At 49.2% G+C, this 26,878-nt stretch overlaps 1 protein-coding gene across 2 annotated transcripts in view; it reads left to right on the top strand.

Moving 5' to 3' along the window:
- The window catches only part of SUPT5H (SPT5 homolog, DSIF elongation factor subunit), a 39,631-nt gene that overhangs the window by 2,549 nt on the left and 10,204 nt on the right, over positions 1–26,878 (top strand). The window contains exons 2-21 of one of the 2 annotated variants that reach the window (XM_082230969.1): positions 2,858–2,958; positions 5,866–6,025; positions 6,145–6,210; positions 7,060–7,071; positions 9,246–9,315; positions 10,483–10,551; positions 10,675–10,740; positions 10,968–10,998; positions 11,091–11,159; positions 13,130–13,381; positions 15,265–15,354; positions 15,946–16,016; positions 16,244–16,349; positions 16,777–16,870; positions 17,732–17,868; positions 20,356–20,511; positions 20,748–20,894; positions 21,982–22,128; positions 22,318–22,443; positions 25,133–25,217. In XM_082230969.1, coding sequence (XP_082087095.1) covers positions 2,878–2,958; positions 5,866–6,025; positions 6,145–6,210; positions 7,060–7,071; positions 9,246–9,315; positions 10,483–10,551; positions 10,675–10,740; positions 10,968–10,998; positions 11,091–11,159; positions 13,130–13,381; positions 15,265–15,354; positions 15,946–16,016; positions 16,244–16,349; positions 16,777–16,870; positions 17,732–17,868; positions 20,356–20,511; positions 20,748–20,894; positions 21,982–22,128; positions 22,318–22,443; positions 25,133–25,217 — 2,035 coding nt within the window. In that variant the 5' untranslated portion in view covers positions 2,858–2,877. The remainder of the gene's footprint in view (positions 1–2,857; positions 2,959–5,865; positions 6,026–6,144; positions 6,211–7,059; positions 7,072–9,245; positions 9,316–10,482; positions 10,552–10,674; positions 10,741–10,967; positions 10,999–11,090; positions 11,160–13,129; positions 13,382–15,264; positions 15,355–15,945; positions 16,017–16,243; positions 16,350–16,776; positions 16,871–17,731; positions 17,869–20,355; positions 20,512–20,747; positions 20,895–21,981; positions 22,129–22,317; positions 22,444–25,132; positions 25,218–26,878) is intronic. The other variant, XM_082230970.1, reaches the window with a different exon arrangement.

Here is a 26,878-nt window from a genome sequence, read left to right as displayed (position 1 = left end):
AACTGCATTAATGAAATTCCCTGTCGCAAAATGTGCCTGGAACAGTGGGAGTTTCCAACACTGAATTGTATGTCATAGAATTACAGAGTCGGAAGGGAGCACAGGGATCATCAAGTCCAAACCCAATGCAATGGAGGAATCCTTAGCCCAACACAGGGCTCAAACCCACAGCCATGAGATGAACAGTCCCATGCTGTACTGATTGAGTTGTGTCAGTGTCATATATTTATTTATGCCTTTTCCCCTGACAAGGACTCAAGAAGGTGTGCAGGTTAAAAAAAAAGGACAGCCAAAGCATAAGGGGGGAATCATTAAAAGAATTAAGCATTGGTTTTGATTTATATCCCATATTTTCCTGCTTAAGTGGCTCAAAGTGGTGCATGGTGTGGTGTCTAGAACATGAGTATGCAAACTAAGGCTCGGGGGCTAGATCCAGCCCAATCGCCTTCTGAATCTGGCCCGTGGACGGTCCGGGAATCAGCGTGTTTTTACATGAGTAGAATGTGTGCTTTTATTTAAAATGCATCTCTGGGTTATTTGTGGGGTGTAGGAATTCATTCCCCCCACAAAAAAATATAGTCCGCCCCCCCCCACAAGGGACAGAGGACTGGCCCCCTGCTGAAAAAGTTTGCTGACCCCTGGTCTAGAATTAGGACCTGAGAGAGACCCTGATTCAAGTCCTGCTGCCGCCACCACCCTGGACCCACGTATCACTAGGTGTGTGTCTCCCAGCCCAGCCTTCCCTACAAAGTTGTGGGGATTAAATGAGGACCAGGACTTAGGAGAGACCAGGGTTTAAATCCACCCCACTCAGCCACAGGGAAGTTCAGTGGGTGTGACCTGGGGAGGGCAGTTGCTACCTCTCGCAGCTCAGAGTGGTTGTTGTGAAGACTGAAGATTAAATGAGAGGAAGGAAGAAAACTCTGCACTGCTTTGAGCTCCTTGGAGAATAAAAGGTGGGATAGTAAAGGTAAAGGGACCCCTGACCATTAGGTCCAGTCGTGGCCGACTCTGGGGTTGCTGCGCTCATCTCGGTTTATTGGCCAAGGGAGCCGGCGTACAGCTTCCGGGTCATGTGGCCAGCATGACTAAGCCGCTTCTGGTGAACCAGAGCAGCGCACGGAAACGCTGTTTACCTTCCCACTGGAGCGGTACCTATTTATCTACTTGCACTTTGACGTGCTTTCGAACTGCTAGGTTGGCAGGAGCAGGGACCGAGCAACGGGAGCTCACCCCATTGCGGGGATTCAAACTGCAACCTTATGATCGGCAAGTCCTAGACTCTCTGGTTTAACCCACAGCACCACCCAGGTCCCAAACGTGGGATATCAACATAATAAATAAATACAATATACAGTTCTCAGGCAACCCCCCCCCCATTCCCTAAAGCACACATTCACCATAAAGACACCCCAGTTTTGAAGAAGCTGAAGAATACTGGCTAGCTGTCTGACCCTGTACATGCTTATTCTTAAGCAGTGTTCAAAATTGGCCAGGTGCATTTTGCACCTGGTTATCAGCCACTTGCGACCAGGTGAAGATGTCTGGGCGTCTGGATGGTGCCTGACATCTCCACCATCTGGAGGTGCATGCGTGGGGATCATTGGATCTTTCCTCTTTTCACCCACTTAATACCACATCCTGTAGAATTCTATCAGTTATCTGTGCAGTCAGAATGAATTATGCAGCCTGAGCAGGAGAAGCGAGCAACATTAGAGTTAATTGTTGTAGCTTGTCTTCCCTTACCCCACCCCACTGCCCCGCTCACAGTTGTGAAACGTATCCCTATGTTATGAATGGTCTGTGTCACCATTAAGAAAAAGAGGTAGGAATAAGCCAGTATATATGTGGACTGTCCCAGACTTTTCTTCTTTTAAGTTCTCAGAGTTCTTGAGCTAGCTCAATGTTGTCATCTCCACTTGTTGTTTAGTCGTGTCCAACTCTTTGTGACCCCATGGACCAGAGCACGCCAAACACTCCTGTCTTCCACTGCCTCCCGCAGTTGGGTCAAACTCATGCTGGTAGCTTTGAGAACACTGTCCCACCATCTGGTCCTCTGTCGTCCCCTTCTCCTTGCGCCCTCCATCTTTCCCAACATCAGGGTCTTTTCCAGGGACTCTTCTCTTCTCCTGAGGTGGCCAAAGTATTGGAGCCTCAGCTTCAGGATGTGTCCTTCCCGTGAGCACTCAGGACTGATTTCCTTCAGAATGGAGAGGTTGGATCTTCTTGCAGCCCATGGGACTCTCAAGAGTCTCCTCCAGCACCACAATTCGAAAGCATCCATTCTTTGGCGATCAGCTTTCTTTATGGTCCAGCTCTCACTTCCATACATCACTACTGGGAAAACCAGAGCTAAAACCATAACTATACGGACCTTTGTTGGCAAGGTGATGTCATCTCAACTAGCCAGATATTTAACTGATAATCAATCACTGTCTGTCCTTTGAAAAATAAGACTTTAGAGCCGTCTTTCCCAAATATGGCAACTCGGCATTCCGTTTTGGTGACTGTGACCTTAGTTTAAGGAGCCATATGGCACCTAGCTTATATCTGAGTTTCTGACGCAGCTGAAGATGTAAAGGAGAATTCGAATTATGTGGCATCTGCATAATGCTGATTTTTGTCTTTCCATTCTCATCATGCAAATGCTCTTTGAGGCCTATGATGTGGTCTTGTCCAGAGATACATTATTTTTGGTCCGAAGTTGTTCCTCACATCGTTGATGAATCCTTATTATTTGCAGATGTTCGTGTTCTGCTAAACTTTATTCCCGTAGCGTGGGGATTAACTGGTGGGCAACAAAAATGGATTTTGCAAGCCCCTTATGGTGACTAAGAGGCTTATGCTTTTTCTTCAGGGTAGAAAAGTGTTGCCGCAATGTCTGACAGCGAGGACAGCAACTTCTCTGAAGATGAGAGCGAGCGCAGCAGCGAGGCGGAAGAGGTGGAGGAGAACGAGGTGAGGTGGAGTAGAACATGCAGGCCAGCAGGTGTTTTGCACCTGCTTCAAGGAAGTGTGTCTTTGGCCTGAGTTGTGGAGAGGGGAGGCAGGCTATTTATTTATTTGGCAGATTTGCAGCCTTCCTATCCACCATTTACATCACCAAGGCATCTTGCAGACATGTAAAGCTGTTCACAGTCTCAGCAGGTAAGGAGATCCATGTGTGGATCTTCAACCCTGGAACAGAGGAAGATGCTCTTACACCCTTCACCTGACATGTCTTTTCGGGTTTTGGCTTCTCTTGAACTTGGGGCTGGGGCAGAGCACATTTTCTGTAAGCAATTTCATCTTCATAATAATAATAATAATTTTATTTATACCCCACCCTCCCCGGCCAGAGCCGGGCTCAGGGCGGCTAACACCAATACAATCACAATAAAAACATAATAGGGGGGGAAAGGGGGGGAGGGAAAAAAACCACCAATTTAAAATACAGGTTAAAATGCAATTTAAAATGCAGTCTCATTTTAAAGTAGCTGATAAATCAAGACCATAAGGAGAGGGAAACATAAGGGTCAGACCGAGTCCAAACCAAAGGCCAGGCGGAAAAGCTCTGTCTTGCAGGCCCTGCAGAAAGATGTCAAGTCCCACAGGGCCCTGGTCTCTTGTGACAGAGCGTTCCACCAAGTCGGGGCCAGTACTGAAAAGGCCCTGGCCCTAGTTGAGACCAATCTAACCACCTTGCGGCTCGGGACCTCCAAAGTGTTGTCATTTGTGGACCTTAAGGTCCTCTGCAGGGCATACCAGGAGAGGCGGTCCCGTAGGTACATGGGTCCTAGGCCGCAGAATCAGCAGGGCAAACTCTGGGTTGTATCCAGCACTAGCCTTGCTCAGAATTGACCCACTGAAATGACTAAGTTAAGTCCGTTAATTGAGTAAATCATAGGATTGTAAAGTTGGAAGGGACCCTAAGGGTCATCTTATCCAACCCCCTGGAATGCAGCAATATCTATTCTAGCCTTTCTTTTCATTCCACATACATCTTGGAGAAAAGCTTCAGTGTGGTATAGTGGTTAAGAGCGGTAGTCTTGTAATCTGGGGAACCGGGTTCGTGTCTCCGCTCCTCCACCTGTAGCTGCTGGGTGACCTTGGCCCAGTCACACTTCTCTGAAGTCTCTCAGCCCCACTCACCTCACAGAGTGTTTGCTGTGGGGGAGGAAGGGAAAGGAGAATGTTAGCCGCTTTGAGACTCCTGAAGGGGAGTGAAAGGCGGGATATCAAATCCAAACTCTTCTTCTTCTTCTTCTTTACCGTGAGGAGGCAGATGTAAGGAACAACAAGAGGGCCAGTGTGGTGTAGCGGCAGACTAGGGTCCACATCCCCACTTGGCCACGAAGCTTTCTGAGTGACCTTGGATCAGTCCCTCAGAGGGTTGTTATGAGGATAGAATAGGGAGGAGAATGAAGTAAGCCGCCTTGAGGTTCTTAAAAATGTAATTAATCGTCGTAATTAATTAATCATCAGAGACTCCCCCAGCCAGCTGTGTTCACCCAGGGGAGCTTTGGGCTTCTTTAACGAGAGAAACCATCCCTGTGTACCAATCAAGGCATGCTTTAAACGGAGCCTAGTTCACCAGCACATTGGAGGGGGCACAATCCCACAAGGAGCACAGGGGCGCTTGGCTTTGCCCAGCGTAGCCTCTGGCTCTCAAGCCGTATCCAAGGATTGGGCTTGGGCAGAAGTTCTCTAGTGACCCACCCAAGAATTGCCAACAATAGAAGAATGCACTGAAAAGGATATATCAAGAACTCTGGCCAAAAGTTTCAATATAAGGAATAATTCCTACTCAAGAGTTGAAATGAAAAACGTGTATATTCTGCTAAGAATAACAGTTTGAAGCTAGTAGTAAATTTAAACACAACGTGTAAGTACGATAGTTTTAAAATAATGGTGAGTTTGGATACAACGTTTAAGTACAGAAATAATGTAGTTTCAAATATACACTGATATAGTACAAAGGTACATGAAATACCAGTGCACAACAATTGTTTTATACAAGTCTCAATAGCAGTCAAAAAGAGTCCATATTATATAAAATCAGAATAAAGAATAAAGGATCAAATAGGGCCAAAAAGGAGTATCTGGAGTGTGAATCAGATGTACGACTCAGTAATGGTGACCAGGACAGGGCCCTGTTTCGGAGTACATGCCTTCTTCAGCTCGGTTTTTTGACGACTATAAATCTGTTGGAAGTCTGTATCTTTAACAATAGAAGAATGGCAGATGAAGATGGTGGATTTTTCGGAGCTGGCCGACCTGACCGGAAGAGTCCGCGACCAGGAGGAGGAGGAGTATCAGGAAGAGTGGAAGAAATTTAATGATTATCTAGTTAAATTTGTTAAGCTAAATTAATTGAAAATAGCTTGCGGATACTTAATGGGCTTAGGATTTTATTTATGTTAAGTGATGAATTAATGCGTTTAATTCCATAAGGTGAATATTTAAGGATGTTAATGTTTAGGTTAAATTTCATAAGAATTGGGATTTGGAAAACCGTTAAAAGGACATGCAATGAAATTCAACCAAGGGGAAGCGAGGAAGTCACTTAACAAAGTTAATAAGTGTAATTTTCAATAAGGCTATGATTTATGTTTGTTTGTCTTGTGTGTTTGTTTATAATGTTGTGAAAACCAATAAATTTTTTTTTTTGGGGGGGGGAAAGAGAAGTTCTCTAGAGACCCGGATATCTCCTCCTAAGTCCAAAATTAGGTTGGGGCTAGGAATCGGGGCCTGTGGTTTCCATTTCCATGTAACCAAGCTGTTTGGTGCTATTTCCCCCACCCCTAAGTAAAGCTGCTTTCTGTGGGCTTCAGCGTGAACCACCTGCGAGTCCCAGGTTAAAGGTTCTCGTTCAATAACATGCAGGCTGAAGAGGAGCGTGTCAGTGCCGTAGGCAGCGAGAAGGAAGAAGTGGAGGAAGAGGAAGAAGAGGAGGAGGAAGAGTATGACGAAGAGGAGGAAGAGGACGATGATGACCGGCCTGCGAAGAAGCCCAGACATGGCGGATTTATTTTAGATGAAGCTGGTAAAAAACCAAAAGCGGACTCTTCTCCTCTGCCCCCTGCCCCAACCGTAAGAGACGTGTAATCTTTGTCTCCTGGCTTATCGTGTGGCCCTCGTCCCGTCCCTTTCTCTTCCTTCCAGATGTGGATGATGAGTATGAAGACGAAGACCAGTGGGAGGATGGTGCAGAAGACATTCTGGAGAAAGGTAAGGAGAACCCTTTTCGTGAAGATAATCTTGGATCTGGAGTAACTGGATGCCCGAGTGATAACCAAGTCGGAGCATGCAAGCTTTGACGTCCCACAGAACCTTTCGGCAGAATTCCTGCTGCGGAGGAAGCAGGAAATTCCTCCCTGGTCCTGAGTTCTCGAATGCTTGTGTGTAACCCCAAAGCAACCTAAAGAAGCCTGAGAAAACGTAATCTGCTTTATTGAGCGTAATTAATTTTCTGGAATGTTTTCCCCTTTCCTGGTTATATAAGTCAGATCCCTAAAACTGGAAATGCAACTGAATTTCTTTTCTTTTTTTTAAAAAAAGGATTTCCTTTTCTGTTTTATTTCCTGCCAGAGCTGGAAACTCTTTTTCGTTTAAAATTCCCATGTTCATTTGTTCTAATGTTCTCGCCATTTCTGGAAAGCACTTAAACCGATCAGACTTTTCTCCAAGAGTTGCGGATGACCGCGGGTTGTCACATTTGCGAAAGTGCTGTCGGTTGTGGAGGTGCGAAACGAGAGCGGCCAGCGGAGGGAGAGCTGCTTCTTAGGATCGGCGGCAGCCCCTGGCTCCCGGCCGTTGTCCCTCCCCCCCCCCAAGGCTGCCCCTGCCTGTGGGTAGTGCTCCCTCTGCTCCCCCCCCCCCCACCCGGCCTGGTGGCTTCTCTCTTTTTGAGTTCTCGTGCATTTCATTCGCTTCCGCTTGGTTTGTGTGCCGCATCTTAATTTTGTTCCTTCCGCTTTTCTGTTCCCCATTCACCCTCACCCTGTGGTTGGTTTTGATGGTATTATTTGGCTCATACTGTCCGCCCTCCCACCACCACCACCACCTCTTCTTGAGCAGAGGAATTTGAAGGTAAGAACGGTTTTTGTTTTTATCCTCTTCATTCCAGCTCCTTTCCTCTTCACCAGCTGCCTTTGCTTCTCTGCTTCCTTTCAGCCAGGTGGGGTTCTGTGCGTGAGGGGGTGGGGTGGGAGAGCATGCTCAGCAAATGCCCAGTTGATGCGGCTTGCACAGCCCCTGCCACTTGATCCCTTGTAGCTAAGTTCTCTGGTAGCGCAGTGGTCTTCTGAGCAGGAATGCTATTCCAGTGGTCCCAAGTACCGTATTTTTCGCTCTATATGACACACTTTTCCCCTCCTAAAAAGTAAGGGAAAATGTGTCTGCGTCTTATGGAGCAAATGCAGGCTGCGCAGCTATCCCAGAAGCCAGAACAGGGAGAGGGAGAGCTGCGCAGCACTCCCTCTCGTTGTTCTGGCTTCGCCACGCGAAGCCGCAGCAGGGAGCCTTCATCCCGCTGCCCTGCGGAGGCTTCGCGGGCTACCCCAGAAGCCAGAACAGTAAGAGGCTATCCCAGAAGCGAGATCCCTCTTGCTGTTCTGGCTTCTGGGATTCAGAATATTTTTTTTTCTCTTGTTTTCCTCCTCCAAAAACTAGGTGCGTCTTATCGGCTGGTGCGTCCTATAGAGCAAAAAATACGGTAATTCAAGCACTGTCCCTTTCCTTCCGGGACCAGCCCAGGAGAACAGTCTGCAGGTGTCCGTAGATTTCTGTTGCAATTTATTAGTCACTTGAGACATAGAATCATAGAATAGTGGAGAGTTGGAAGGGACCCCGAGGGTCATCCAATCCAACCCCCTGCAATGTAGGAATCTCAACTCAAGCCTCCCTGAAAGATGGGCATACATCTGTCTATAAAGTGTGCAAAATCTAAAAATCAGGAAAGGAACAATTATTTATTATTGTCTATTAAATTTCTACACCACTAATAATAATAATAATAATAATAATAATAATAATAATAATATTTCTTTATACCCTGCCCTCCCCAGCCAAGCCCGGGCTCAAGGTGGCTATCAACCAGTAATACGAAAGTTGATTGAAATACAACTTAAAAACAAGGTTAAATACAACATTAAAACATTAAAATGCAGCCTCATCACAGGAGGAAAAAGGAAAAAAGAAAGAGGGGGAGGGAATCAAATTGACTCCAAGCCAAAGGCCAGGCGGAACAACTCTGTCTTACAGGCCCTGCGGAAAGAAATCAGATCCCGCAGGGCACTGGTCTCATGAGACAGAGCGTTCCACCAGGCTGGAGCCATCACTGAGAAGGCCCTGGCTCTGGTTGAGGCTAATCTGACTTCCTTAGGGCCCGGGACCTCCAGGGCGTTGCTATTTATGGACATTAAAGTCCTCTGTGTGGCACACCGAGAAAGGTGGTCCTGAAGGTATGAGGATGATGAGGATCTTCATCTGAGGAGCACAGGGTGGTTTGCAATATAGAACACAAAAATACGTACCATAGTAGCAAATAGAAACAATAACATACTACTGCCACTGCCCCCCCAAGTTTAAAGGTCCACCCAGAGGCCTGGGAGAAGAGTGGGCATCTGCCAGGGCTTATTTAGCTGTGATTCAGGGGGTTGGACTGGTTGACCCTTGGGGTCCCTTACAATTCTACGGTTCTATGAGCCGTTCTTCCAAGTGCCCATCAGAAGCGTATAGCACACGTTTCCCGTCTGTATCCAAAGGAATGTATCTTCCTTTTCAGAAGACCGCTGCATAGAACAGGAATGAGGAAACTATGACCCTGTAGTGGACTCCAGTTGCCTTCATCCCTGGCCCACTGACTAGAGGACCACAGGTTCCTCATTTTTGGCATAGGGACTCCTCGCCCAGGAACAGGGTGGAACAGGCCATGGCTGCCAGTAGCTGCTCATGCCTAGCAGGGGCCGTCCTGCGATATCTCAGCCTTAACGGCGGGTCCTTGACTCCCTTAGCAGCGTTTGCAAGTCTCTCTCTCTTTTTCCTCCTTTCTCCTTTCCTCCTTTTATCTGGTCTTTCTTGGCAAGCACAGTGGAGTTGTCAGAGAGCGTCGCAGGGTATCTCAGCTTGCAAACAGACCAGGCCCTGAAGCTGTTTGCAGTTCTGAAAAGTCTGTAGCTCTCGCCCATACACTTTGCCCAACAAAAAAAACCTCTTCTCTGCCTCTGCTGTTCAGCATTGCAAACGTCTGTTTCTTCTTCTAGCGTCCAATATTGACAATGTGGTTCTGGACGAGGATCGCTCTGGAGCACGGAGGCTGCAAAACTTATGGAGGTAAATGGCATTGCATGCAGAGCAAAGCACAGAGCAGGAGCAGCACAGGCGTCTGGCAGGACTTTGTGTGTTTATTTTGAAAGCAGAATTGCCTGGTTTGGCTCGACTGAAATAAGTGTACAATTGCATCTTATATAGGGGTTCAGTTCCAAGGGTTCCACATACACAGAAAAATCGTATACAGTGGTACCTCGGGTTACAGATGCTTCCGGTTACAGACTCCGCTAACCTAGAAATAGTACCTCTGGTTAAGCACTTTGCTTCAGGATGAGAACAGAAGTTGCGCTCTGGCGGCGGCAGCAGGAGGCCCCATTAGCTAAAGTGGCGCTTCAGGTTAAGAACAGTTTCAGGTTAAGAACAGATCTCCGGAACGAATTAAGTACCTAACCCGAGGTACCACTGTATATTCAAACTCTCGGAACTGTCCTGCAGCTAATGGATGATGGCTTAAAAGCTCTTCCTTGCTTGCCTTTAACATGTGCAATTTCAACCAGCCTGCCTTCAATCATGTATGGTTAAATTCACATAAGATGCGATTGTATTGTACATTCGTACCTTGGTTGTCGAACAGCTTAGCTCTCATACATTTTAGCTCCCAAACGTCTCAAACCCGGAAGTTCCTGCTCCAGTTTGCAAACTATTTTTGGAAGCTGAACGTCCGACAGGGCTTCGGCAGCTTCCGATTGGCTGCAGGAGCTTCCTGCAAGTTTGGGGATCTTTTGGAGCAGGAACAAGGGAGTTTGTGTGTTGGATTTGAGCTCCCCTTGACCCCAGGCAACACAGCTAATGACCAGGGGTGAAGGGAGTTGGCAGCCTGGAGGGACACAGATTCCCCCAAAACCCTGTTTTCAGGTGTTCAAAGCTGGTCACTCATTGATTTCTTTTTCTGGTAAAGCCCTGCAAGAACCACCCTTCACCCTATGGTCCGAGGGCACATTACAAGAATTAAATTACAGTATTAAAACCACTTACAACCACAGCAATAATAAAATATACACCTCAGGGGTCAAGTGATTTGGCTGTTGCAGGTGACTAGGGTGGCAGTTGAGCTTTGGGCTTCCTGCCTTTGCCCTTCTGCTGCACCAGAGCATGTGCAAAGTGCTTTGGCCTGGCCAATACGTCCCCTCTCACTTCACACTTCTTGTTTCTCTCCCCCCCCCCAAACAGGGACCAAAGAGAGGAGGAGCTGGGCGAGTATTACATGAAGAAGTATGCCCAGTCTTCGGTGCGCGAGACGTGAGTATGCTGCTTTTATCCTGCCGGCGGTTCCCCGTTTCAAAACACTCCAGCTGGCCAGCTTCTTGGCCTTGTCCCTCCACCCTTGTACCTCTCAGACCTCCTCTCTCTCTGTTTCTCCAGGGTGTACGGCGGCTCTGATGAGCTTTCTGACGACATCACGCAGCAACAGTTACTTCCTGGAGTCAAGTAAGGACTTTCTGTTTTGAGCGTTCTGTTCCCGCAGGAGCAGAAGACTTCGGTCTTGTGAGACTTAGCGGGATAGAGGCTGTGGGGGGGGGAATGACTCTGGACGTGAGAGCAGGACTGAGACGGTCCAGTTGAGAGGCCGCAGTCCTGGTGTTAAGTAGCGGGCGATGCTTACTTTGGCCATGGGGAGCTGACCTTGCGGTGTTTGTTCTCCCCTCCCCATCCAGGGATCCCAACCTCTGGACTGTGAAATGCAAGGTAAGCCCCGCAGGCGCAGAGAGATTGCTTTCGCATTGCGTCTGCTACCTGACATCCTTTTTCATTCCAACTCTTCTCTCTCCCACTTCCAGATTGGAGAGGAGCGGGCCACAGCCATTGCGCTCATGAGGAAGTTCATTGCCTACCAGTTCACAGACACAGTAAGTGGGCTGGGAAGGGGGGAACAGAAGAAGACCTTGACGCTTCACTTTTTCTACAGCGCTGCTCTTGCCATGGGGTTGTCCCTCTTGTTGCTCCTTGCCGCAAACGTTGGCTTGATGTGTCAACTAGCCACCAGGCCTTCCCCTTCCCAGAATCCTCTGCCAGATGCAGAGGGCCGGGGAGTGAGGTGGGGTCTTGCCTTTAATAATAATAGTAGTGAATTTTATTTATACCTGCCCTCCCCAGCCAAGACCGGGCTCAGGGCAGCTAACAATCAATAATAAAAACAAGTTGATTAAAATACAACTTAAAAAATAAGATTCAAATACAACATTAAAATGCAGCCTCTTCACAGGAGGAGAAAGGAAAAAAGAAAGAGGGGGAGGGAATCAAATTGATTCTAAGCCAAAGGCCAGGTGGAACAACTCTTGTCTTACAAGCCCTGCGGAAAGAAATCAGATCCCGCAGGGCCCTGGTCTCATGAGACAGAGTGTTCCACCAGGTTGGGGCCATCACTGAGAAGGCCCTGGCTCTGGTTGAGGCTAATCTGACTTCCTTAGGGCCCAGGACCTCTAGGGCGTTGCTATTTATGGATCTTAAGGTCCTCCATGGAGCATACCGGGAGAGGCGGTCCCATAGCTACGAGGGTCCTAGGCCGTGAAGGGATTTAAAGGTCAAAACCAGCACCTTAAATCTGACCCTATGTTCCACCGGGAGCCAACTTTACAGTGAAGTATGAGAAAATAAGGATTTCTTCCCTGCCTCTCCTCATGAACCTTTAACACAACGGATTGGAGGAGGCAGTGGGCAAGATCCAAGGTTGGTGAGACTCGGAGCAGACCCATTGAAATTAGTGGACAGGCCCATGAATTTCACTGGGTCTGCTCTTGAGAATTACTTAATTGGCTACATCTCGCCTTGTGGAGGAAAAGGCGTTTGGAAGCAGCAACGCATCTGATTACCAGTTGCTGGGAAGCACAGGCGTGGTCTTGGGCTCGGATCCTGCCCCTGGGCTTCCCATTGGAGCATCTGGTTGGCCGCTGTGAAAACAGGATGCTGGACTAGATGGGTCCTTGTCCTCATCCTGTAAGGCTCTTCTTACGTTTCCTCATTTGCGCCAAGGATCTGGTGCTGGTTTTAACCTTTAAAGCGCTATACGGCCTAGGACCCTCGTACCTACGGGACCGCCTCTCCTGGTATGCCCCACAGAGGAACCTACGGTCTGCAAATAATAACATCCTCAAGGTCCCAGGCCACAGAGAGGTTAGGCTGGCCTCAACTAGAGCCAGGGCCTTCTCGGCTGTGGCTCCAATCTGGTGGAATGCTCTGTCACAAGAGACTAAGGCCCTGCGGGACCTGACATCCTTCCACAGGGCCTGCAAGACAGAGTTGTTCTGCCAGGCCTTTGGTCAGGGCGCAGCCTCACTCCCTCCTCTGGCAACCTGCACAGAATTTTGCTTAATTGGTTGCCATCAATTTGATTTAACTAATTTTTACAATGAAATGTTTTTAGATTGTGTGACTATTTGACTGTTTGATTATTTGATTGTTGTTAGCCGCCCTGAGCCCGGCTTCGGCTGGGGAGGGCGGGATATAAATAAATAATATTATTATTATTATTATTATGAAAAAAGCTGCAGAGGTTCTTCCTCGTCGCTTGAAATACTCTCTTCCTCCAAACTGCAGTGCAAAGGGAGAGCTCAGGGAAGGGAGGGAAGACCTGTGTATTGCTGGGCAGCCTGATTGCCCAGGGCCAAGTCCAATTTGCCCCAGTGTGCCGGTGACTGTCTTTATAGTTGCCTGGTACAGCCAAGTTCCAGCCTGGCGTGTCCTTTTCCTGCAAAGTGTGGCTGGCCTGGAGCAATATAAACAAGAGATGCGAGAGAGCTACATTGAGAGCTTGGAGACTCCGCACAAGCGATGTCCCAGCCTCTCTTATGCGTGACCCACCCCCATTCTTCCTCCGCAGCCCTTGCAGATCAAATCGGTGGTCGCCCCCGAGCACGTGAAAGGGTACATCTACGTGGAGGCCTACAAACAGACCCACGTCAAGCAGGCCATCGAAGGGGTGGGCAACCTCCGGATGGGCTACTGGAACCAGCAGATGGTGCCCATCAAGGAGATGACAGACGTGCTTAAGGTGGTGAAGGAGGTGACCAACCTGAAGCCCAAGTCGTGGGTGCGCCTCAAGAGGGGCATCTACAAGGACGACATCGCTCAGGTGAGACGAGACCTTGGCTGAGGGTCCGGATTGAGGAATTAACAACAGGCATGATGGTTGCTTTCTTTGTACAGTGTTACCTCGGAAGTCGGACAGAATCCATTCCGGAAGTCCGTTCGACTTTTAAAACATTCGGAAACCAAGGCGCGGCTTCCGATAGGCTGCAGAAAGCTTCTGCAGCCAATCGGAAGCTGCGGAAGTCGTGTCAGACGTTCGGGTTCCCAAGAACGTTTGCAAACTGGAACACTCACTTCTGGGTTTGCGGCATTCAAGAGCCAAAACGTTTAATTTGCAAGGTGTTTGGGATCCAGGGTGCGACTGTATTTTAATGTACCGAATGGAGTGAAGGCTGATGGGTTATGGTGTTCTGGGAGAGAGTGTATGAACTCAGCAGGGCTTAGCTTATTTTTCTAGTTGATGTGTGTGTGATGCTTTGCCAAGTTACACAGGCAAAAGAATAGACCAGTCATAGCATCACAGAATGGTTGGGTTGGAATAGGACCCTCAAGAGTCATCTAGTCCACCCCCTGCAACGCAGAATCACAGCCTGCCCTGAAAGCTTTTTTTTTATTTAAGCCCATAAAGTTGCCTTTTGCTTTATTAACTTTCTTTAATATTTTTATTAACCAATTTCCACATAACAATTTATCAGTCCTCTTAATCAATTACATCATTTCCCCCCTTCACCCTCCTCAACCCTCCCTCTCCCCCCCACCAAGGACTTCCCTCAGCTCCCCTCCCTGATTTCTTTACATATATTGTTTTCTGCATGTTATAAAATTGTACATATCCTTACTTTGTCTATCATACGTTCAGCTAATATATTTGTGAATGTTTTTTCAAAACCTGCCAAAGAGTCCAGTTCATTTTGCTGTCTTTTTAGACAGCTTGTAAAAAGTTCCCATTCTTCCTTGAAGTCACAGTTGTCCTTTTCACGCAGTTTATATGTCAATTTGGCCAATTCTACATAGCTCATCAATTTTTCTTGCCGCATTTCTTTTGTGGGGATTTCCTCACTCTTCCATCCTTGTGCCAACAAGACTTTTGCCGCTGTTGTAGCGTATATAAATAAGTTATTTACCTTTCTTGGCAGGTCTTGTCCTGCAATCCCTAACAAAACTTGAAAGCTTTTGACCTGCTTCCAAAAAAGCAGCAGCTGACATTTCCACTTCTCAGATGCCTTGTGTAGGATCACAGAATTGTAGAGTTGGAAGGGACGCAGGGATAATATCTAGTCTAGACCCCTATAATGCAGGAATCACAACTGAAGTATCCCTGACAGATGACCATCCCACCTCTCTTTAAAATCGTTCAATGAAGGAGAGCCCAGCAGCTTCTAAGGGAGTTTGTTCCACTGTTGAACTGCTCTTAACGTCAGGAAGTTCTTACTGATGTTTAGTTGGAATCTCCTCATCGCTGTTCATCTCAGCTTGAAAGGTGGCAACAGCCTGAGAGGTCGTAGGCTGGCGTTTGCCCGCCATTTTGCTCTTTGTGTTCAGTTGCAGGCATGCCCAAAGTCCCAATTCAGGGGCCTAATCCGGCCCACCGGTCTTTTTAATCCAGCCCCTGCGGCAGTTTATTTCCCTAGGGTAAAATCCTTTTAAAAAACTCAACAACTCCAAGCCCCCCAAAAGCTCAACAACTTCAATCCTATAAAAAGCTCAACAACTTTGGCTGGCCCCCACGGCCCTTCACTTCATCAAATCTGGCCCTCTTTGAAAGAACGGTTGGACACCAGTGCAGGCTACATGGAGAATCCTATGGTCTGGATTGCACAAGGTGGAGGCTAGAGACCCCTGCCTTTGAGCAAGGAGTTTGTGCTTGATCTGTGTTGCTTGCAATCTGAACGCCGACCAGTGTCTTTCCCCTCCCTTTCCCCTTAGGTGGATTACGTGGAGCCCAGCCAGAATCAAATTTCCCTGAAGATGATTCCCCGCATCGATTTCGACCGCATCAAAGCCCGCATGAGCCTGGTATGTTGGCTCGGCGCATCGCGGGAGCCTCCCTTCACCAGTGCACCTTTTGGGTGCTTCCGCTGGGCCTTTGGTTTTTTGCCTCTGGTCACTCCAGGTTTGGTGGGCTGAGAAAGGGAAGAGGTGCTTCATTTTAACCCTTTGGTGCGTCAAAACAGAAGGAGCCGCCCTTGGGAGCAGGGTCTGCAGAGACTGGAGTTCCGTTGGCTCCAGTGTAATTCAGAGATGCATTTCCCTAAAAACAAGAGCAAGCTGACCTTTTCTCCCCTGTAAGCTGCCTTCTCCCTTGGCTAGTTGGATGAGTGGGGCTGGTCTGGTCATTAGTGGGCGTGGCCAGAAGTGGGTGTTGCCACCCACACTTGCATGTGCACACTGGACACACCCAGTTCTCTTCTTTAGGATCGTCTCCTTTATTTATTTTTATTTATGCCTCTGCCTCCATATTTTTGGGATCTTGCCCAGGGGCCAGAGGCAGGTGAGGCCCCCTAGCTGGGGATTAGCCACTTGTACCTTTAAATTCTCTCTAAAACCACCACACTTCCTGGGTTGCTTCTCCCGTCGCAAACCCTGCCTCTTCCTCTCCCATTTCAGAAAGACTGGTTTGCCAAAAAGAAGAAGTTCAAGCGCCCGCCGCAGCGCCTCTTTGATGCCGAAAAGATCCGGTGAGAGTCCAGAAGGGCGGGGGGGTGTGTGTCCATATTTGGAGAGGAGGCGGGTGCTGAAGGGCCTGAGAGGGGGAACCCAGGGCAGAAAGACTGTTGGCTGAGTGATGACAGCTGCAGACTCTGTCTTCCTGGGGAACCAACCCATGCCCAATTTGTCCATCTCCAACTGTTCTCTTGCTGCAGGTCACGCTAACTGCTAAGCCTCTCCATCCCTTCATTTCCAGGTCTTTGGGTGGCGACGTGGCCTCCGATGGGGATTTCCTCATCTTTGAGGGGAACCGCTACAGCAGGAAGGGCTTCCTCTTCAAGAGCTTTGCTATGTCTGCTGTGGTAAGGATTGGGGGGGGGGCCCTGAGCAATAGAGTGGGTGGAAGAGGACTCCTGCGGTATAGACCCTTCTTGTATAAGAGGAAACGGCAGGTGGCTGGCATTCTGCACTGGAGGCTGACTTGAACCTGGTGAGATTGATCCAGCCAGATCAGGACGGTGTTCTCTAATGGGCATCCGCCGGGGCCTGCTTTGCATCTGCCAGTGCTGATGTGTCCTGGGTAGTCCCTCCCGATGCAATCCATGTCCCCGGGCCGTGAGATCTGCAAATCAGCCCTGGCAGAAGCAGGGAGTGGAGAGGCCTTTGAAAAAGTTCAGTATTGGTGTAGATGGTGCTGCCTCTGTCCTTCCCACCCTCTCAGCCTGCTCTGTGTCCTTTCGCTTTCTCTCCCCCTCCAAACCACCCGTGCTGTTTCCTGGGCATCGTCAGATCACAGAAGGAGTGAAGCCCACTCTGTCCGAGCTGGAGAAATTTGAAGACCAACCGGAAGGCATTGACTTGGAGGTGGTGACGGAAAGCACAGGTAATAATGATAATAAAATTTTATTTATATCCTGCCCTCCCCAACCGAAGCCGGGCTCAGAGCGGCTAACAACAATAAAAGTAACACAACATTCTAAAATCAATTCCTTTTAAAATCAATTCAAAATCAAATTCATGGCAACCATTGGGCTAGAGTTCTGTGAGGATTACAAAAGGAGGGGGTCAGACTGCCTTGGCCAAAGGCCTGGAGGACCAGCTCTGTCTTGAAGGCCCTGAGGAAAAATGTCAAGTCCCTCAGGGCCCTAGTCTCTTGTGGCAGAGCTTTCCACCAGATCGGAGCCACAGCCGAAAAAGCCCTGGCTCTGGTTGAGGCCAGCCTAACCTCCCTGTGGCCCGGGACCTCCAAGATGTTTTTGTTTGAAGACCGTAAGGTCCTCCGTTGGACATACCAGGAGAGGCAGTCCCATAGGTAGGTGGTCTTAGGCCGTTTAGGACTTTAAAGGTTAAAACCAGCACCTTGAACCAGACCCTGTACTCCACCGGGAGCCAGTGCAGCAGGTATAGCACTGGGTGAATGTGATCCCGCAGCGAGGACCCCGTAAGGAGTCTCGCCGTGGCATTCTGCACCCGCTGGAGTTTCTGGCTCAGTCTCAAGGGCAGCCCCACGTAGAGTGAGGCGGCTGGCCTCTGGTGTGCTCCTCCTTGACTCCCCAGGCCCTCGATCCTAGCTCATGCGGATCCTCGCCAAGAGGACCCACAGCCTCCAATGGTCCCGGGTCCATTGTGCCTTCCAGGTAGGCCAAGGCCATTGGAACGCGCCGCACGCTGTCCTCTCTCAGGAAGGGGGCTGTGGCAAGTTGCCCAGGTTGCGCCGCCTCACTTGCCTCCTTCCGTCTTTCAGGGAAGGAGCGGGAACACAACTTCCAGCCCGGCGACAACGTGGAGGTGTGTGAGGGGGAGTTGATCAACCTGCAAGGCAAGATCCTGAGCGTGGACGGGAACAAGATCACCATCATGCCGAAGCACGAAGACCTCAAAGTACGGTGGCTCCCTGTCTTCTCCCTTCCTCTCTCTGGCATCATGGCATCCCGAGTGCATTATGATGTCAGCCAGTAGTTCCCAAGTGGGCAGTGGGATTACCTAGGGGGCCCCGGGGAGTGTAAATGGCTTTGGAAAGCTTTGATCACTGGATCGAGTTCATCTGTTCCATTGAATTAATTCAACCTAAATAGTTTTAATTGGATTTCAAATGGATGTGCAATCAATGGTCACTGTTCTGAATTGTATAGTGTTGTTATTTTCCTTATGTGGGTTGTGCCAACCTCTGTTCTGAATAATGCTTTCTGTAGGGCAGGAGGGACTGGGGATTAATTTATGGAGCCATGGGGATAATCATCATCATCATAAATTTTATTTATACCTCACCCTCCCCAGCCAGAGCCGGGCTCAGGGTGGCCAACACCAGTAAAATTACATTAAAATCATAATGGGGGGGGAACAATTTAAAATGCAGTTTAAAATGCAGCCTCATTTTAAAAGTAGCCCATAGATGAAAACCATAAGGGGAGGGAAAACATAAGGGTCAGACTGAGTCCAAACCAAAGGCCAGGTAGAACAGCTCCGTCTTGCAGGCCTTGCAAAAAGATGTCAAGTCCCGCAGGGCCCTGGTCTCTTGGGACAGAGCGTTCCACCAAGTCGGGGCCAGCACTGAAAAGGCCTTGACCCTAGCTGCGACCAATCTAACCACCTTGTGACCTGGGACCTCCAAAATGTTGTCATTTGTGGACCTTAAGGTCCTCCGCGGGGCATACCAGGAGAGGCGGTCCCATAGGTACGTGGGTCCCGTGGCCCCCAAAGTCAGGGAACAGCCAATGTAGGCTGTTTGCCAAGCGATATCTATAACCGCAAGCTGAAATGTGACATGGGAGCGAGCCCCCTTTGCTGTGGGGGTGGGGGAGTGCCTGCTTGCGGCAAGGATGAGCACAGACACCTTGAGTCCTGCTGGATCAGGCCTAAGGCCCATTTAGTCCAGCATCCTAGATGAGATGTCTGCATGAATAATAATAATAATAATAATAATAATAATAATAATAATAATAATAATGAATTTTTATTTATACCGCCCCTTCCCAGTTCAAAAACCGGGCTCAGGGTGGCTAACAACAAATTTAAAACACTTTAAAACACTTAATTATAAAAGCAGCATAAAATACAGTGTGAAAACATGAATAACAATAAAATTCAAAAATCAATTAGATAATCCCCAGTGCTAGCTGGCTGAATGGGTCCTACTTGGGCCAGCGAGGAGGCCAGGGAGAATGAGCTGTGGGGTCTCAGAGCGGGTGATCTTCATAAAAGGGGAGGGGGAGGGAAGAGAAGGGAAATAAAAGATCAGGCTGAATTCAAATTAAAGGCCAGGTGGAATAGCTCTCTCTTACAGGCCCTGCGGAAGGAAGTTAAATCTTGCAGGGCGCTGGTCTCATGGGACAGAGCATTCCACCAGGTCGGAGCCACCACTGAGAAGGCCCTGGCCCTGGTGGAGGATAGTCTGACTTCCTTAGGGCCCAGGACCTCTAAACTATGGTTATTCATGGACCTTAAGGTCCTCTGCGGGGCAGACCAGGAGACACACACTGGTTTTTTTACTGACTGGCTTCGTTTATCGTGACGGAATATAAGAAGAGCCTGCTAGATCTACCCAGTGACCCACCTAGTCCAGCATCCTGGTCTCGCTGTGGTCAGCGAGGTGCCCATTATGGAAAAACCACAAGCAGGATTCAAGCACAACAGCCCTCTCCCTTCCTGCAATTTCCAGCAATTACATGTGAAAAGGATCTAGGAGTCTTGGTTGACCACAAACTTGACATGAGCCAACAGTGTGACGCGGCAGCTAAAAAAGCCAATGCAATTCTGGGCTGCATCAATAGGAGTATAGCATCTAGATCAAGGGAAGTAATAGGGCCACTGTATTCTGCTCTGGTCAGACCTCACCTGGGGTACTGTGTCCAGTTCTGGGCACCACAATTCAAGAAGGACACTGACAAACTGGAACGTGTCCAAAGGAGGGCAACCAAAATGGTCAAAGGCCTGGAAACGATGCCTTATGAGGAATGGCTAAGGGAGCTGGGCATGTTTAGCCTGGAGAAGAGGAGGTTAAGGGGTGATATGATAGCCATGTTCAAATATACAAAAGGATGTCACATAGAGGAGGGAGAAAGGTTGTTTTCTGCTGCTCCGGAGAAGCGGACACGGAGCAATGGATCCAAACTACAAGAAAGAAGATTCCACCTAAACATTAGGAAGAACTTCCTGACAGTAAGAGCTGTTTGACAGTGGAATTTGCTGCCAAGGAGTGTGGTGGAGTCTCCTCCTTTGGAGGTCTTTAAGCAGAGGCTTGACAACCATAGGTCAGGAGTGCTCTGATGGTGTTTCCTGCTTGGCAGGGGGTTGGACTCGATGGCCCTTGTGGTCTCTTCCAACTCTATGATTCTATGATTTGTTCTCTCCCTCCTCCTCCCCCACTAGGACATGCTAGAATTCCCGGCCCAGGAGTTGCGCAAATACTTCAAAATGGGGGACCACGTGAAGGTGATTGCCGGCCGCTTTGAGGGCGACACGGGACTGATAGTCCGTGTGGAGGAGAACTTCGTAATCCTTTTCTCCGACCTCACAATGCACGAGGTGAGTGGGGGTGGCAGGCAGAGAAAAACAGCCTCTGTCTCGGCCTCGGTGGTGGTGGTGGGGTGTCTTGAGAGGCTCGTTGGTTTTTGGCGATGTGTATCTTACCACTCACACATCCCCAGCCTCCTGCCTTTGAACCAAGCTCGTAATTCTCTCTCCTTTCTGCATCTGTGCTTTGTTATGTAAGTCAAAATGTCAAAAGTGCCTTTTTGAGATTACTCCCTTCCCTCCTGCAGCTCAAAGTCCTCCCCCGAGACCTCCAGCTCTGCTCGGAGACAGCCTCTGGCGTGGATGTTGGCGGCCAGCACGAGTGGGGGGAGCTGGTGCAGCTGGACCCCCAGACAGTGGGGGTCATTGTCCGCCTGGAGCGGGAGACCTTTCAGGTAGGTGGGTGCTGCCTTTGCGGGTTGGCTGGGTTATGGGAGTTGCTGCCTTCCATTCCTTACATCAGAGATTGCACCTCGCGTGGTTTTATTTTACAGTGGTGCCTCGCAAGACGAAAAGAATCTGTTCTGTGATTCTCTTCGTCTAGCGGTTTTTTCCTCTTGCGAAGCAAGCCCATTGACGGATTAGCGCTATTAGCGGCTTTTATCGGCTTATCTGCTGATCAGATCAGCTGATAAGCGGCTTAGCGGCTTAGAAAAAGGGGGGGAAAGGGAAAAAAACCAGCAGGAACTCGCAAGACATTGGCGTCTTGCGAAGCAAGCCCATAGGAAATTCGTTTTGCAAAGCACCTCCAAAACGGAAAACTCTTTCATCTAGCGAGTTTTCCGTCTTGCGAGGCATTCGTCTTGCGGGGCACCACTGTACTTTGTTTTCTTTAATGGATCAAATCCAGAACTGACGAATGTTTTTTAAAAAATTAAAAATTATAAAGCAAGAATGTTCACTTGGGATCTCTTAACGGTTAAGGCACAATAAGTCATTTTCAGCTGGTGGCGCTGTGGTCTAAACCACTGAGCCCCTTCGGCTTGCCGATCAGAAGGTCGGTAGTTCGAATCCCCGTGACGGGGTGAGCTCCCGTTGCTCTGTCCCAGCTTCTGCCAATGTACCAGTTGGAAAGCATACCAGTGCAAGTAGATAAATAGGTACCGCTGCGGCGGGAAGGTAAACGGCGTTTCTGTGCGCTCTGGTTTCTGTCACAGTGTCCCAATGCGCCAGAAGCGGTTTAGTCCTGCTGGCCACATGACCTGCAAAGCTGTCTGTGAACAAACGCCAGCTCCCTCGCCCTGAAAGTGAGATGAGCGCCACACCCCATAGTCGCCTTTGACTGGACTTAACCATCCCAGGGGTCCTTAACCTTTTACCTTCAGCTGATCTTGTGTATGCACACGTGTGCAAGGACATAGCATATGCCTCGCTCATCGTACAGCATTCATCAAAGAATCCCAGGGAGCAGAGGGTGCGTTTTCCCAACTTCCACATCTCCCAACCCTGCAACTCTGATCCTTTTCTCTGCCCCCCCCCCAGGTCCTCAACATGTATGGCAAAGTGGTGACAGTCAGGCACCAGGCTGTGAACCGGAAGAAGGACAACCGCTTTGCCGTGGCGCTGGACTCTGAGCAGAACAACATCCACGTCAAAGACATCGTGAAAGTCATCGACGGGCCCCACTCGGTGAGGAGCAGGGCAGGCTGGGGCCCCTTGGGTGCAGAGCTACACAGCTGGCGTGCGCAGGGTATCCTGCCCATTGCATCTGACAGCTCTGCCTGCCTGTTGTGCGGAGGCCGTGGCCGCCAGCACAACCCAGGCTGCGCTCGCTGCCATTGAACTAACGCGCCCCTTGCTGCCTCCCTCTCCTTCCAGGGTCGCGAGGGCGAGATCCGCCACCTCTTCAGAAGCTTCGCTTTCCTGCATTGCAAGAAGCTGGTGGAAAACGGGGGCATGTTTGTGTGCAAGACGCGCCATTTGGTTCTGGCCGGGGGCTCAAAGGTAAGAAGGGAAAGTAGTTCACCTTTCAGGAGGGGCATGTTAATTTTGGTTGCAACCCCTCCGACCAACCAGCAGTTGCTGGCAATAGATTTGGGGCAGGGGGTAGGATTCAAGTACATTGTTGCTTGCATGGAACTGTTGGGTGGGGGGTTCTATTGTGCGAGCAGACCTTGTTCTCCATGCACAAACCCACTTAGCCACTTTTTATTTCTTTGGAACCTTACTGTTGTTGTTGATAATATGCACACCTCCATGTGAACACATCTCAGCGTCCTCATTTTTAGAAAGGACATCAGTGGTTCAACATTGCTACTAGCTGCCCTCTGACTAATACCGTATTTTTCGCCCCATAGGACGCATCGCCCTATAGGACACACCTAGTGTTTTTTTTTGGGGGGGGGAATTATTTCCCCCCCCCCAGGCATGGGGCTGGCGTGGGGGAAGCCCGAGCTTCCCCCAACCCCAGAACAGCCTGCTATCCACAAGCCTAGGGAGCCACTCCGGTCTCCCCAGGCTTGCGGAGAGCTGCGTGGAGCCCGGGAGCGCAGGCAGCTCTGCGCAACCCTCCAGAGCCCGGCGTGGCTTCGCGCCGGGCTTTGGAGGGTTGCGCAGAGCTTCCTGAAGCCTGGAGAGCAAGAGGGGTCGGTGCGCACCGACCCCTCTCACTCTCCAGGCTTCAGCGAAAGCCTGTATTCGCCCCATAGGATGCACACACATTTCCCCTTCATTTTTGGAGGGGGAAAGTGCGTCCCATAGGGCGAGAAATACGGTACATTTGATAACCTTGCGATGTAAAGAAGTTGGTTGGAGGGGTGACCCTAAGGCCCAGTAAAGTTTGCACGAAGCAAATTGTTTTCTCTCCTCGTCATCCACAATGGTCTTTCACGGCTGTCGGATTGAGTAGTCCTTCAGGTTTCACAAGGTCCTAAGCAGAGCCTTTTTAGTCCAGCAACCTGCCTCCCATAGTGGCCAAACAGAAATTGTGATTTTAGGTTTGAACCGTCTTGAGATCTAAGGTTATAGTGTGGTCTAAAAATTTAACAAATAATAAAAAGATCCTGCTGCGTCAGGCCATTAGCCCATCTTGTCCAGCATCCTATTATTATTATTATTATTGTTGTTGTTATTGTTGTTATTATTTTTATTTATACCCCGCCCATCTGGCTGAGTTTCTCCAGCCCCTCTGGGCGGCTTCCAACCGAATATTAAAAACAATACAGCATCAAACATTAAAAACTTCCCTAAACAGGGCTGCCTTCAGATGTCTTTTAAAAATAGGATAGCTGCTTATTTCCTTGACATCTGATGGGAGGGTGTTCTGCAGGGCTGGCGCCACTACCAAGAAGGCCCTCTGCCTGGTTCCCTGTAACCATCACTTCTCGCAGTGAGGGAACCGCCAGAAGGCCCTTGGCTCTGGACCTTGGTGTCCAGCAGAACGATGTGGGTGGAGACGCTCCTTCAGGTCTACTGGGCCTTTGAGGCCATTTAGGGCTTTAGAGGTCAGCACCAACACTTTGAATTCTGCCTGGAAATGTACTGGGAAAGACTTCCGGTGGAGCGCGATCTCGCCGCAAGCAGGGATTCTTCCGTAAGGGAAATCCCGGGCTATTTTGGAGGAAAAGGGGGTGCTACAGGGCGCGGCGGCCCCCCAAAATACCTCTGGTGGGTGTCCAGAAGGTCAGGTTCCCGGCAGGACCAGAAGCGGTCCGCCTGGCCGTCAGGTAGCTTCCGAAAAAAGTGAAGAGAACGGCGGAGCGGAGCAGCGGGTCGAGGGAAGCTACGAGGTAGCCCCACGTAGAGCGCATTGCAGTGGTCCAAGACGGAGATATCCAGAGCATGCACCACTCTGGCGAGACAGTCCTGTTCTCACAGTGGCTAACCAGCTACCTCAATGGTGAGCTTGCAAGCAGGACCTCAACACAAAAGCAGCCCTCCCCCCCCTCCTGCAGCCTCCTGAAACTGGGATTCAAAGTATAGTAATGGTGTTTAGTACCCATCACTGCCTCCTGTGGCAGCCATTTCCACTATGCTCTGTTTTAACAAGTGCTTTGTTTTCCCCCATCCTGAATCTTCAGACATCAGCATTGTTAGATGTCCACGAATTCTGGTGTTAGCAGGAGCAAAGAAGGATGGCTCTGGGACCCTCCCTCCCCCCCCCCAACCAAAAGCAAGAGCACCCTCTCTGTTGGCATACAACCAAGGAAACCGGGGCAATTGGCAGGCCCCCAGGTGGCTCCAGCCCATTGGCCAGTGTGCCAGGCGATCTCCAGTCCTTGTTGCAGCATCTGCGACCCACAGCTTCAAAAGCTGGGGCACGCAACTCAGCAGAGATAACGCGCAAACGGAAGTGGCGGGAGAGGTTGTGTGAGCATATCTACAAGCCGTTTATTCAGCATACATCAGGACAAAAGGAAAACATGTCCGATCCCCTTTGTGTCCAAAGCGAGACAGCTAAAAGCGAAAGCTATACGCAAACGGAAGTTCCCAGCAAGCTGTGCTGGGGTGTAAACAGACAATGTGACACACAACAGTCTCATGCCTGTCCCTTAAGGTGGAACAGAATATTCTAACACTCTCCCCTCCTGCTCCTCACTGAGTCCTTTTCCGAAGCATTGTGCCAGATTGCGGGGTGTGCGGTGGGGGCTTACTGATGTGTTCTGAAGTTTTCATTTCTCTTATTTCCCCCCAGCCCCGGGATGTCACAAACTTCACCATTGGCGGCTTCCAGCCCATGAGTCCTCGCATCAACAGTCCCATGCATCCCAGCGCCGGAGGTATGTATGCTGGTGCGTCCTGGGAACCGAGTTGCACCCTTTTCCCCCTTCTGCCCCCCTCCCCCCAGCAAGGAGGTGCACTGCTGCAAATGAAATAAGCTGCGAGTCTGTTATTCTAGGCACTAAAACAAATACCGAATCCCTCCAAAACTGAACGCTGACACGCACCTGCTTCTTCGCTGCCAGTGGGAAAAGGTTGATTCTCGGGTTGTCTTCCCTTTTGTTACTTATTTTCTGTTTTTTTATACACTGGTACCTTGGTTTACGAACTTGATCCATTCCGGAAGTCCTTTCTTAAACCAAGGCTTGCTTTCCCATAGCAGCGGGGGCCTCAATTTACACTCAACAGGAAGCGGAACATGTTCTGCTTCCAAGGCAAAGTTCACAAACCAAAACACCTACTTCCGGGTTTGCAGTGTTCTTAACCCAAGTTATTCATAAACTGAGCTGTTCTTAAACCAAGGTACCACTGTACAGTATTGTAATTTTTACGTTGTGCCCTGAGGTCTGTGGGTGTAGGGTGGTATGCAAATTTAATTGAATATATATATATATATATATATATATATATATATATATATATATATGCTTTCGTAGATTTTCACGGGTACAGGAATGCAGGTTTTGGTGTCTTCGGGTGTCTTCCCGTGTAAGAGTCGGGGTGTCTGTGCGACGTTTCGACGAGGTCTCACTCGTCATCTTCAGGCTGGTGCTTTCGGCTTCTTGTTACTGGAACAGAGCAGAATCTGGTGTTTGAGTTCCTATAAATACTGTTGAGGGGTGTGGTGTATAGCCTCCAACGTTCTGGGCAGAGAGGAAGTTCCTAGATTAGTGTGCCTTTTCTTCTTTTGTTCCTTAATTACTTGAGGGATATCTTGAGTGATTTCATGAGTGATATTCTGAATACCACTGGGTGGGTCATTAAGTGTAGATTAGTTGCTAAAGCTTTCGTGTCTTGACCTCTTGAGCTTGTGAAGAGTTTTTCTGAGAAGATGGCTGTGCTGCATTTAGTTGTGCTCTGGCTTGGCTTCGTGTATAGGGGCGAGCTGTGGTTTTGTGCTTTGTGCCAGCCAGATCTGTGTAGGGATTGCAGGGGGGTGCAGCATCCGGAGGTGCCACTATAGTTTGGCTACTGGATGGAGTCTGTAATATGTCTGTGGAGAGGGTCTGGGTTTGGGTCTGGTGTGGTTGATTGGTGACGGCGTTCTGTGTGCCTCTGGTTCTGGTGTCGGTTTTTGTGGGGAGGGCTAATTTCCAGATGTCTGGCAGGCGGGACGTGTCGTCACGTTTGTTCATGTTGTGAGGGTGTTTCTCTATCTCGATGGCTTCCATGATTATTCTCTTGTGGTGATGTTCCATGTTAAAGAGCAATTTGGAATCTGCAAAATTAATTTCGTGTCCTGTTTCTTTCATGTGTTGGAAAAGAGAGGAAGTTTTTTCTTCTTTTTTGACGGCATTCTTGTGTTCTGCGATACGTGCATTTATTCGTCTGTTTGTTTGTCCAATGTACGTGGCTGGGCAGACTTTGCAGGGTATTTCATAGACCCCTTGGTTTTCCAGCTGGATTTTGTCTTTTGGGTTTCTGAGGATATTGGCTATTTTTTGGTTGGTGCAGAAGGCTGTTTTGATATTGTGTTTATGGAGGATTTTGCTGATTTTGT

This window comes from Podarcis vaucheri (assembly GCF_965113315.1).
Source record: "Podarcis vaucheri genome assembly, chromosome: 7".
Classification (NCBI taxonomy): domain Eukaryota; kingdom Metazoa; phylum Chordata; class Lepidosauria; order Squamata; family Lacertidae; genus Podarcis; species Podarcis vaucheri.
The sequence above is the reverse complement of the archived record's forward strand: the minus strand, read 5'-3'. Positions and strand labels throughout refer to the sequence as shown.